This window comes from Ipomoea triloba, chromosome 2, assembly GCF_003576645.1.
Source record: "Ipomoea triloba cultivar NCNSP0323 chromosome 2, ASM357664v1".
Lineage (NCBI taxonomy): Eukaryota > Viridiplantae > Streptophyta > Magnoliopsida > Solanales > Convolvulaceae > Ipomoea > Ipomoea triloba.
In genome coordinates this window covers 4,705,615-4,719,106 of record NC_044917.1, presented here as the reverse complement: position 1 = coordinate 4,719,106, position 13,492 = coordinate 4,705,615, and the positions used below count along the sequence as shown (strand labels likewise).

Genomic DNA, 13,492 nt, shown 5'->3' with positions numbered 1-13,492 from the left:
TTTTTTTTTTTTTTTTTTGGTAAACACCATTACTTGAAGTTATGCATTGATTAAATTTCACTCATTTATAATAATTTAAAATTCATATATAAATAAATGATAATAAAAAATCATGTATTTCTTACCACTATAAAAATAATTTAATCTCCAGCCTTAAAAAATTTCATGTGTACATAGGATTATTCGTCAAATAATTACAATTAGATTGGACTGTTTAAATATTTGCACTCACTCGATTGGCATGATGCCACATAGCCACGTCATGTATTGTCAGATTTCTTATTTGACTTGGCATTTCGGCGATTACTTAATTATTTATTTTGGAGTAGAGCCGGGCGTTTTGGACATCACCGTTAAACGCGTGGGTCACACTATGCCATTCAGCTAACCTTAATAAATGAGTTTTGGGGAAGTTTGATTGACGCAATTTTGGATTACCTAATTTACTTCCAAGAATATAATGTGAGATATTAAGAATGTAAAATTTTAGTTTGAATTGTAAAATATAAGATTATCTTATTTGGTTAATGATTATATTTTAGATTACCCCTCTTTGATACACGCATACATATACCATATTCATATTTTATGAAAAAAATATTATTTAAAGAGGAAAAATAAAACTTATTAAAAATCTAATCAAATTATTTAAAATGAAATTTTATGTAAATTAAAGTCAGTTTTAGTTTTTTTTTTTGAAGGCCAATTTTAGTTATTTAAAATCAAGTTAAAGAATAAAGTAGACCACCCATAATCACAACTTAATGACTAAATTTGTTGAAAATGACCACTTACATTAAATTTTTAATCATACATTTTATTCCGCGACTATAATGTAACATGTGTCATGATTATTTTATATTTATTGATTATCTATAAATTAATTTATTTTATCGAGGATAATTATGCATGTAAAGTCATCTAAGATGCCAAAAAAAAAGTAAATATTTTATAAATCCATGCATCATTTTTCAAATCGAATGACTTATGATTCATAAATCTTGCATCTTCAGATTTCGTATGTCAAAGTAATATTATGAACCTTATATATGTTAACAACATTAATCATTAAAAGTTTTTTTTTTTTTTTAAAGAAGCATCAAATCACTAGACACTAGTCTTATAATTGATCCATAATGCACCCAACTTGGGATTTAAATGGTAATAATAATTAAAAAAATTATTTTATGAGCAGAAATAAAAGTTTTAAAAATTAAAATACTAATAAAGTTATTACCAAAATTAATATTTTGTTAAAGTATATATAATTGATATAAAATACAAATACTAATGGCATGCTTGTTTCAAAATATTTTTGTTGGGATTGGAGAATTTCTTACTCAAATTTGAGGAAAAATAAAGTTTGGTTGGTGGAAATTTTTTTATTGCAATAGAAAGTGGATTTCTCAAATAGGGAAATAAATTCTTGATTGTTCTCCTTTGATATTTTATTTTCAACGACATCTTTGGGTAAAAAATTTGCGTTGAAATTTTATATTACCCCATATATAGAGTCTTCAAGTCTTTATACTAATTATATTCAATAATCTTTTCTCATTAACCAAACAATAGAGTTTTAATATTTCAAGTAATTTATTTTTCATGAAAATTAAATTAAATTCTTTCTCAATTCTTTTTCATGAACCAAAACGGATGTAATAAGTTTAGCCTATTTAGCAAAAAAAAATATAACTAATATTTAGCAAAAAAGTATAGAACATATATTATCTTGTAAAGAATTATATGTATTTTTTTTTTAAATGGCACACTTTGGATAAGAATGAAAAAATGAAAGAGAAATTGTACCAAATACTAATGATTAAAAGTAGAGGGATCAAAGTGAAATTATAACAAAAATCATAGACAAATGGGAAAAGAGAAAGAAGTTGATAGGTATGAATTACGCGCGAGGAAGAGAGAGAGAGAGAGAGAGAGAGAGAGAGAGAGAGAGAGAGAGAGAGAGAGGTTGAGTCAGGTCTTGAATAACGTGAAGGAAAGGCGTTAATGATATATTGATATGTATGTATATATATCTCTGCCTACCGCCATCGCCGCCAGCAGCACCACCGCCATCGCCGCCAGCGGAAATGTCTATCTCCACCTCACAGCTGCCTGCTTCCCAACAAAACCACACCTAACATTCTAACACCCCATTCTCCCGGAAAGTAGCCTTTTTTTTCACACTTGGGAAATGAATATTACCCACCACTGTTTGTCCTCTCCATTCATAAAGATTCTTTGATCTCCATTTTTGCAAGCTTGGGTTTTTACTACAGAAGTTCAAGGTACATTTCTGTTTGTCCCCTGCTTCAAAACTGTTTAAAGATGTAATCTTTTCCTCAAATGTCGTGATGAAAATCCAAGAAATGACTGTTTGTTTTTCTAGTATTTTACTGCTGTTTCTGGGTAAAATTCTATTTTTTTCGTTTTCCATTTCAAAATGATTGGCCTTGATCTGTTCTTGCTATGCTTTCGGGGGTCCGTATAAGACTTTAATGTTGACAAATCCACTGCTTTTCTTTACCTTTTCTGTGTTTCATTTGTTTATTTTTTTCTTTTCGAGTGTTTTTTGTTTAGTCCATTCTACGTTTTCTCGAGTCTATCAAGAGGGAAAACCTTTCAAGTCTGAAAGCAGACTTCACTTTATTTCAACATCACTGAAATTTGACTTTTTTTTCTGTTCAGTGTTTCCCTTTTTCGCTTTACAGCATTTTGATTTCACGTTTATGGTTGAATTCTTCATTTTCATGTGATATACTTAGGTTGTGTTTGGTTGGTGGGGTTAGGCATAAGGAATGGGTATGAAAGTGTTTGGTTGATAGGTTTTGTGAATGCTACTGTGGGTTTGGAATACTCCATTAATGAGAAAATCCATACCCTTATTAAATAAGGGTTTAATCTCCCTTACTCCTTTCTTCCACAACTATTAATAACCATTCACATTCCACCCAACTACCAAACATGCTAAATACTTTTACCAAAACTCATTACCATTACAAGTATTTGATACCTATTTCGATTCCGATTCCCATGTGCGAACCAAACGCACCCTAAATACTGGTGTGAGTGTGTATGCAATTTCATGTTGAATTAAGTAGTACTGGTATTAACCCTTTTTTTTTTTTGGAGAAAAAACTTAACAAAATTAGGAAAGTTAATAGGATAAAGCAAGAAGGTTTGACTACTTACTGTTAGGTCGTTCTCAGAATCTCAGCCTTTGTCTTATGGTGTGTTCCTTAATTTTTCACCCAGAATTTCTTCCTTTTTGTGTGCTTCTTTGGCTTTAGCTAATATTGGAAGGTGGGAACATGTTAGCATAAAAGCTCTCAATTTGATTTGTAAAGTTGAGATTCCCATTAGAAGACAAGTGCTCAAGACAGCCTCGTCAAGAGTATCAAACTTTCCTGCTCACATGCAAGGCCTTTGAATCAAAGTATTTGTTGATTTATTTATTTTTCTATTCTTGCAGCATTTCATTTTCATGTGCTTTTTTAATACTTTTTTTTAATGACTACATAAATTAATTAATTACTGGTTTGTTTTGTTTAGGTGGTTTGGTTATCTGCCCACTTCTTCCCCAGTGGATTGGCATTTGACCAAGATAAAGTATAATTTAAGTTCAAAAGATTCAGTTTTGCTGTATTGGAATTTTTAAATTCTGGCACTCTGGCAGTTTTCTGGTCAATAACTGTAAATTAAACTGTGAACTGCTTTGAGATCTGTTTCTTCCAGAAGAAGAGCATTGTTGTTAAGTTAAAGTAGATGGTCTGTTTCTGTGCATAAGCAAATGGGGGGTTGTGTCTCAACCAGTAGCCAGAGTACTTGTAGTAATCGGAGCAATGGGGAGAGAGGCTCTCCCGAATGTTTGGGAATAAGCATGTTTGGGCGAAAGAGGACGAGGACATTCTCTGATCCTGTCACTGTACTGCACCATTTGTCTTCTATATGTACTCGGATTTTCACAAATGGGAAGAGCCGCACTTCTTGTATATTCACTCAGCAGGGACGCAAGGGCATAAATCAGGATGCCATGCTTGTGTGGGAAGTAGGTTCTTCGACCTTGCCAATGATGTTCTTTAATGACTTCCAGAGACTGAAAGTTTCATCCTTTCTATATATTTGCAGGATTTTATGGGAGAAGATGTGACTTTTTGTGGCGTCTTTGATGGCCACGGTCCGTATGGTCATATGGTTTCTCGGAAAGTGAGGGATGCACTGCCACTCAAACTATTATCCTATCTGCAGCCTTGTGAGACAAAGTACGATGGGTCTGGTGCTAATTGCTGCAACGGGAACCCAAAATTGGATGTTGTTGATCCTCATAAGGCGGGCGCTGTGGAGGATAAAGTGGACTCTTTGTGGAGGGAAGCGTTCCTTAAATCATACAAGGCCATGGACAAAGAACTGAGGTCTCACCCTAACTTAGATTGCTTTTGCAGTGGTAGCACTGCAGTTACTATCGTGAAACAGGTAATTGAAGTAGCTTGCTCTTTTGATCGTTTTTTTTTTCCTATTAGTTAAAATTGTCCTACATTTCCCTTCATAATTATCCACAAGTCCATTTTTGTTTTTATTAAGCTTGTATCTTTTGTTGTTTGCTTGTAAGGGATCGAATCTTTTCATGGGGAATATTGGTGATTCTCGGGCAATTTTGGCATCAAAGGCTAGCAATGACTCAATGGTGGCTATTCAGTTGACTGTTGATTTGAAGCCTGATTTACCTAGTATACTCCTCGCTCGTATTAAACTTCTTATTCTACAGGCTCGTTATGTGAATAGTTTTTGATGATCTGGGACATTTTTGTTTTTAATAGAGGAAGCAGAGAGGATAAAACGGTGTAAAGGTCGGGTTTTTGCATTGCAAGACGAGCCAGAAGTGCAAAGAGTTTGGTTGCCATTTGATGATGCCCCTGGCTTAGCAATGGCTAGAGCATTTGGAGATTTTTGTTTGAAGGAATATGGAGTCATTTCTATTCCTGAATTTTCTCATCGGGTCCTTACTGATCGAGACAAGTTCATTGTTCTTGCTTCTGATGGTGTAAGTTCCTTCCTGAAAATTTTGGTCGTACCCATTCTCTGCTTAGTTGCAATAACTTAGTTGTACCCAGAAAAGAAAACAAAAAAACTTAGTATGAGGTTGTTAATGTTCTTGTTTGGTTTGTTGCTTTCAAAGGAATGAGATTGTGTCTTAAAGACTGTTTAAGAAAGAGATTACATAGCTATATGCCTTAGAAGTTGTTTGTGATATCTCAACGCGACTTATTGCAGGTTTGGGATGTACTGAGCAACGAAGAAGTTGTGGAGATAGTGTCATCATCTCCTTCGAGGTCAGGTGCAGCCAGAATCCTTGTCGAGTCTGCAGCCCGGGAATGGAAAACCAAGTACCCAACATCAAAGATGGACGATTGTGCTGTCGTTTGCTTGTTCTTGGATGGGAAGATGGACTCTGAATCTGATTATGATGAACAATGCTTCTCTTCTGCAACCCTGCAGAGCAACCATTCGGGCAATGCTGCAGAATCCGATGATGGGCAGACCTCGGAGCCATCCATGCAGAGAAACTTCACGGTCAGAGCACCAGAAGAAACCGATTCTTACAAAAGAGTAGCAGCAGCAGCAGCAGCAGAAACAGGATCAAACAAAGAACGTGTAGTTGCAGAAGATGAGAATTACTGGTCAGGATTGGAAGGCGTCACGAGGGTTAACTCCTTGGTTCAATTGCCCAGGTTTTGTGAAGAGAGGCCATAGCCATAATTTGTAATCTGGTTAAGGTTACCTTTGTTGTTGTAATATATATATATAGTTCTATCTTTATGCCAAATAGTGAATGTAAAACTTCTTTTGTGGCATCTGCTGCACCTTTCATGCTTTACTATGTTTTAACTGAATTCAGTTTGCTTCATTAATCTCCGGAAAACTTTCATGATTTTACCAAATTTAGTCCTCCGTCATATAATTTGTCTCGTCTTGGTAATTCCATGACTGTGTAAAAACAAGATTAATAATTGTCTAATTTATGAAACAACATAGTTATGGATTCTACCTAGTCTAGGTTCATTGTTCCTGTTCGAAAGGGGAGAGAGCAAGATGATTACCAGCCAAACCATATGGACAAACTGATGATGATGTATACCTGTCGGCCCAAACAAACGAGAAGAAATGTAAGAGAACATTTATGGATGTCAATAAGTTTGGTGAGTGATTTTCTGTACAAACTGTTTCCACTCATCTAAATTCCTCATATTTTTCAACACCACCATGCATGAATTTTTCTATTATGCCTCTCACATGCAATCCCAAATTGTGACCCTACCCAACAAAAGATCATAAGAATATAAATCAACTGACTGTTCTTGATGAGAGTTGAATTTGTGACCAACTTGGTTGAGTCATCCCTAGTTATACTTTTTTTTTACAAAGGAAAACTATAGTCACTACCTGAGAGTATGCACTGCATAAATCTCACATTGTAACCTTAGCCAGCAAATGATAAGTAAACCAGCCTAGGTCGTGTTGATCAACTCAAAGCCTCAAATCAAGAAGTCAACGAGTCACTCCTGAGTTTGCAAACTTGTAACCTTATATGATACATACAGGGTAAGTGGGTAACTAAAAATGTTTGTAAAGAGGACATGCAACCACGATAGGAGTTGATGATCCATGGAATGAAAAGAATGAGAGCATTTATGGGCTGTTGAAAGCTGATATTGAGAACCAAACAACACGTAAAACATGATAAATTCTTGCTATACCATTAAAGAGCAAATAATTAGCTAACATGTTCTTTTTTTTAACTCTCCAATTCTATATAGTCTTTGTGGAACACCATCTCTTTAATCACCGCCAAACCCCCACCCAACTACCATCCTCTTTTTCCCCTATATATTCCACTCAATCTCCCATCACTTTGCTCATCCCATCCTACACTTATCCACTCTTCTCCCCTCTTCTGCAATCTCTCAATCTACATCAATGGCCGCTATAACCCTTCGTTTCATCTGCGCTTTCCTTTCCATCCTCGTACTTTCCTCTTCCGCATTCGCGGGGCGTGGCATGCCAAACGCCGACTCCAAGAACATGGACAAGAAACAACCCGAGTTTCTCTACGACGGAACTGTCCTTATTCCTGGGTTTGGTCGTGTCGTTGTCCCTCACAAGAAAGTTGATCCCTTTAACTATAACCCCATCACCGGGAGAAGTGGCGCCGGAACTGGAGCCATTAACCCCATCGACGACATTATTGGTAGTGGAAGTGCAGCCGCCGGTTCCACCTATATTCCCGGTAATGATGATACTATCATCCCTAACCCCGGTTTCGAGGTCCCGGCCGTGGGTGGCGGCCTGCCAACTCCGCCCGCTCGCCATTGATGACGTTATCATCAGCTTCTTTCATTTCTTGGTTCGTCGTTAATTTAGTATTGAATAAGCAGGCGTGCATGGCGTGTAGGATACTAATTAAGCATCTTTTTTTTTTTTTTTTCATAGTTCAACTATGTATTGTGTCCGTTTAAGATTGTATTTTTGATGTGGTACGTTGTTGTATGTTGAGTTATTATTATCAATAAAATTGTCTTGTTTAATATTTCAGATATTGGTGACTGCTAATGTTTTTTTTTTTTTTTAATGTTTGATAATTAATAAAATGCTCATTATTTATGTTAAATTCAATAAACATTATAATTCAACTTTTATACATTGAATCAATCCAGTTTCTTGATGGCGGGTAATGACGGATGACCGTTGATTTCAACTAAAATGTCTTAATTTCGATGTTGCCCATAAAAAGCAAAATCTCTTGTAGTCTTGCTTTGAAGACCCTACACTAGACAAGATTGTGGAGGTATAAATCACGATGACTTAACGACTCATTAGGTGGAAGGACTAATGTCTGGTCACTGGTGTCCACAATGATCCACCCCAAAGTGAAACTCCAAGCCACAATTTTATTGCATCCTTACCTATAATTTGCCACCCAAGAATCAACTATGTGACCATCTTAATTTCAATCTTCATTGCCATTAGTTTATAACTCGTAAATTTTATCGTACTTTATTTTTTTTCGAGTGAGGTGATATACTTTGGACATGGACTAGTTGTTAAACATATACTATGATATATAAACATAAATGTATAGTCCAACTATAATACACAAGGTTATGAGTTTAAATTTCTGAATTAAACATAAGACAACATCTACATTCTACATGGAAGATTAAGAAATGCATGTGTCTATATATATAGATCAAATGAGAATACACGCTCATGTGTGAACGTACACCACACAAAATTACACTTGAGAACGTGCGCACCTTATGATATGTAAAAGAACATGTTCACTTTTAGAGTCCACATATTCACATGATCTTGCCCTTGTATATATATAATCAAGAGAAACATAACATCTAAGGATATTTATTCTACCAACTAGGAAAATGCCTGCTAAACTTAATTTTCATGGAAAAGACTTTCTAAACTATATTTTCAGGGAGAAGACAGAGAAATAAGAATTGACAATCAAATAATCTCACAAATACAACAATAATAAAGGCCTGTAATGTTAGGTAGCATATCCAAATCAGAAATCAATCCCTGCCCTGCCAATTTAATTCCCTTGGTATTATCAGAACAATCTCTTTTTCAACATTAATATAGTCAATATCATTACAGGTTGAACATCTTAATCTGCAACCTCATCATGTTAAGAATTTCTATTCTTGGTTTATACATGAAAAAGTGAAGGTTTAAAGGTCCACATCTCTCCAGATTAAGTTATCCATCTGTTTTTCCTGATAGAAACGCACGTATAATCAATTAGTCCCCTACCGAACAAGACTTGTGTTATAAACAAATCAAATTTTCAGTTATAGCAGATACGGAGTATAAATTTATGGCTCATAGCCTGATAGTAGCGACTAACCAACTACAAATCTTCTCAAGATCAGAACTCAATTTGGATCATTGTTTGACAGAGACAAGCTTAAATGCTTAATTATCTGTCATTATATGGAAAAGACAGACACATGCACAAATGACAACTTTAATGGTGAACAAGAATGATCTTCAGTTGTAATTCTGGAAGCATTTTAAGGAAATGTATACAGGAAAAGACCTCAATAGTTTTCCACTGTTCAAGACAAAATTTCATAATTTTTGTTCCTCGATGGGAGATAGTTTTTAGACTTCTTTTGGTAGTTTACGCTGGCAATTTCAGAATTCCCAGTTGGAAGTTATGGAACCTGCTACTTTTTGTTTTACTTGTGTTCTTTTATTACTAAATGCCAAAACATGTTACAAGTAAAAATGTCAGAATGATGTCTTCCAACATCCTAGGTAGTAGGCTCTTCATTCTTAATGAGTGATATGATGTCCTTTAACATCCGAGGTACATGCAGTTCTAAAAAAAAATTCTACTTTAAAAATTTCACATCATAACAGGTACAAGAATTGAGCCTCTTAGCTGTCATCTAAAAAGCAAAAATGAATATGTAACAAACAAGAATTAACTTCAATAATACGAGGGAACCCAGATAGAGGAAAATAGTCGCGCCAAAAAGAAAAGTGAAGAAGTTCTCATTGCGCAGATAATCAATGATTATTAAAACAATTACTAATTTGTTTTGAAGGGGGGAAAAGAAAAGGGTAATTGAAGCTGGTAGATTGCCTAGAGCCCATGATAACTGACAAATAAAGTACAAGAACAATTTGTGCACCGACGATTATCAGGGAGGAAATGAATATCTATGATTTGAGGTGCAATGAATGAGGATAATAAATAGCACCACCTACTAAGCAGACTACCTTTTAGTTTGGCACTATTAACTCCACATGTTTGTAGGACTAAAAGGTTGTAAATGCTAGCGAGAGAAGTTAGCTATGACATTAGTGAACATTTCATTATCAGGCGTATAGTTGCTCTTGATCTAATGACAATGATCATTAACTTTAATATCCAATAAAAGACGTGGAGTCCAGCAACATAACAAGCCAACAAATCAATCACATTACTCGGATGATAATCAGCATATCCTTTTCTTCAATCAAACAATCCAATGCTTTGAACGACTAAGACACGATTACTTAATACCTATCCTTGTTCCAACAATTCTCCATCACAACATTAATGTTCTAAAACATATCAAGAAAACATATATATCACAATGACGGGCAAATCTCATTCAGGTGGTTATCAAATTTATAAAAGCAAGAGATTGACAAGTTAACATCATACTTAATAAAAACAATATATGCAATCTGCTTTCAATGTGTTTAGAAGAAGTTCACTATCATGGCTCTAGGATATGCAACAACTCAAATCACATCATTAGGATAGTAATCAAGATACCCTTTTTTGGACAGCTCAGACAAGATTGCCTAATACCAATGCTTTTTAACAACTATTCTCCATCACACCATTAATGCTCTAAAATATACCAAGAAAATATACATCAGAGATGACCATGCTTCTCTAACCCTGATGACAGGCAAATCTCGTTCAGATTTTCAAACTTTAATAAAGCAAGAGACAAGTTAACATCATAATTAATAAATATTTGTATGCAAACAGGCAAATCTCGTTCAGATTTTCAAACTTTAATAAAGCAAGAGACAAGTTAACATCATAATTAATAAATAAATGTATGCAACATGCTTCAATGTTTCTCAAAGAATTTGCAAGAAATTCCCTATCATTGGCTCTAGGATAGGCAGAACATGACCTCAAACACCAAGTGGTTAAGTGAACCATTTACACTTGGCTCGCCCATAACGCATAAAGCTAGACCCCGCTTTTAGTCTTTCGTAGAACTTGCATGACTCTATGTGCACATTTGGTGCAGCCTATTTTAGGAGCATATATATGAGTTTATAGCTTAAATAAGCTGTGCCAGACATCCATTAGTTAATGTAATGAGCTAAGCACAATTTATAACTTAAGAAAGCTCATAAGTTAGTGTATTGTGTCTAGAGCTTATAGCTTAACAACTAACTCATAAGCTAATTATGCTAATCACATCTGCTACCACTTGTGAATAAGTTATGCCAAAGACACACACAATCATCAAGCTTGCTTAATTTTACTGCATTAAATAACCAACTAATCATGCCCATCCATGCCAAGACCTTGTGGTCTAGTGGCACCCGGTTGCATTCTCAGGGGTGGGTTTGAGCCTCATAGAGACGATATTAGCTCTTTGTGCTTAGTAGGTTGAGAAAGTAGTTATTAACAGATACTGCATTGTTACTGACATGAGTCATAGTACTCAAAAAAAAAAAAAATCATGCCCATCCACAATAAAATTAAATTTGCAGTACAAATCACTATCTGACAGTCAAAAATTCCATCTCCATATAACATTCCTACAGTTCGTACACCATTAATGCTATGAACTAAAATTCAATTCTACATGGGCATCTTTTATTTATTCTTTCACAGGTGACAAGCCTGGCACCGTCAAACAAAAAAGTTAAAATTTAGGTAACCTCATTCTATAAGCAGATTTCCAGCAGAGGAACAGCTAAAGATCAGAACTTTAACTTCTTCAGAAAATGGATATTATAAACAACTGAAAATTATGCAAAATATACAACGGGGCACTGTAAAACGAAACAAAATTAACAAAAGAGAAGTAGTATTTGAGAGAAGTACCAGGTAGAGTCGAAGACCGAAGATTTTGACGAGGATGAAGCAGATGAAACATAAGAATAAAATGAGAAATAAAATATTGGTAATCCGTGACGACAAAGAGTTTAGTGGATCTGTGGCTCCTTGTTACCTTCCAATTCTTTGTTCGTTTTGATGGCTGCTCGTACCGTCTACTGTTCTAGTTCAATCCAATGCAAGGTGCTGTTGACGAAGATTGTAATTAATTACTATAATATTTGGGTTGGTACATTTACAGATGCTGATGCGTTTTTTTTTTTTTTTAATCAAAGTATTTATGTACAATATACGGAATAGTTTTGTTTAGTATATTTTATTTTTTTAAGGTTGGTATGTGCGAATAAATTTTTTTTTTATCAAAGTATTTTTGTATAATATGACTACATAAGAGCATTCTTATCAATGGAGTTTTTTCGTGATTTTTCAGAAGTTTTTTTCAAATATACTTAGGAAAGAGAAAATGCGATGAGATGAAAAAAGAAACAAATTTGATATTTAAAATAAAAAATAAAAAATAAGTTGTGTCAGGCGCGTCTCAGTCGCGCGCACTGCACGCGCCCGAGTAGGCGTTACTGTGCGTGAAACGTGCACAATAAGGCTTGCTTCCCAACCGCACCTATCAATCAAGAAACCCTCACTTGCAGAAGCTTCCCATTTTTCTCTCTTTCATGTGAACTATGTATCTGACATAAATCAAGTAATATGCACTGATAAGGGTGCTCTAGGCAGCACCCAACTAAACTATTCTACTTATTAGACTATTAAGAGCAGTAGCCAGTAGGCCATACTTATTGGTAACAGAAAATGGCAACGCAACAAGTAGTAGGGAGTGAAGATGTATGCATGTATGACCAAGAAGGGAGCCTAACTAATACTACACACTTGGTAGCAAGAAAATGGGCTCAAGACCTTATGAAATGGACCTCATGTATCCCCTTTGGACATTATCAATTGACAATTGGTTCATTACAATACTCATATCTTGGTGATTACTTACCTTAACATCTAACACACAGGCCAGGTTTGGATCATATCGAGTCCAATATTAGTCATATCTAGCTTTGTTATTTATTGGAGCCTTATACGCATTACTTTGAATTTGGGCCCCAAATAATAATATTATTATTGTATACCCCGGTTTCCACTTCGTATATCCATATTCATTTTATGATGGACTCGATTATCATAAAATCATTATATACACATGAGAATTAGAAAGAAATAAGTAATAAAAGCTCAAAATGCTCATATAATTACAATTTTTAAAAGAAGATGTAGGATTATTGGAGAAGACAAATTGGTTCTTCACACTCCAATTTTGCCTGCTTCTTAAATGCATATTTCTGAAGAAAGAGACAAAAGGATGTAGAGAAACCCAAAAGGAAAAATGGAAAATGGCGAACGGGCCACCGGATGAAGAAGAAAAAGATAAATTTGGGGAAAATATTGAGAGAAAAAGGTCCTACCGAGACTTGAACTCGGGCTATCGGATTCAGAGTCCGATGTCCTAACCACTAGACCATAGAACCTTGTTGGTACGGTCTTCGAACACTATATATAAATAATCTTATAATATCAGTGCTCACCACTGTTCACTGGCTCACTGTCTAACGAGGGAAATCCTAAAAAACAAACCCCTTTCACACCATTTCTGCATTCTTCACATACAGCGGTCCAAAATTCAAAATTTCTGAATTCTTAATAACTGATCCATTGAAACCATACCCGTTTCTATTTTTGTTCAATTCGAACACAAAAAATGGGTATTTGCCACCACAAGTTGGTAGAAGCTTTCACAGACCTCTCTGGCCTTGTTACAAACCTCAATACCTC

The 13,492-nt window shown here is 35.0% G+C and overlaps 2 protein-coding genes and 1 non-coding gene across 3 annotated transcripts; 2 read left to right on the top strand and 1 right to left on the bottom strand.

The window, feature by feature from the left end:
- The first annotated feature begins 1,916 nt into the window (after positions 1-1,916).
- Positions 1,917-5,917, top strand: LOC116011056 (probable protein phosphatase 2C 52). The gene is made up of 6 exons (XM_031250562.1): positions 1,917-2,285; positions 3,550-4,045; positions 4,126-4,470; positions 4,607-4,724; positions 4,815-5,038; positions 5,269-5,917. The coding sequence occupies exons 2-6, from the start codon at positions 3,788-3,790 to the stop codon at positions 5,746-5,748; spliced, it is 1,425 nt and encodes a 474-aa protein (XP_031106422.1). The 5' UTR covers positions 1,917-2,285; positions 3,550-3,787; the 3' UTR covers positions 5,749-5,917.
- Positions 5,918-6,902: 985 nt separating this feature from the next.
- Positions 6,903-7,587, top strand: LOC116010567 (putative cell wall protein). Its single transcript, XM_031250038.1, has one exon. The coding sequence runs from the start codon at positions 6,973-6,975 to the stop codon at positions 7,366-7,368; it is 396 nt and encodes a 131-aa protein (XP_031105898.1). The 5' UTR covers positions 6,903-6,972; the 3' UTR covers positions 7,369-7,587.
- Positions 7,588-13,116: 5,529 nt separating this feature from the next.
- TRNAQ-CUG lies at positions 13,117-13,188 on the bottom strand. The gene has a single exon. It is a non-coding gene; the product is annotated as a tRNA-Gln (tRNA).
- Positions 13,189-13,492: the final 304 nt, after the last annotated feature.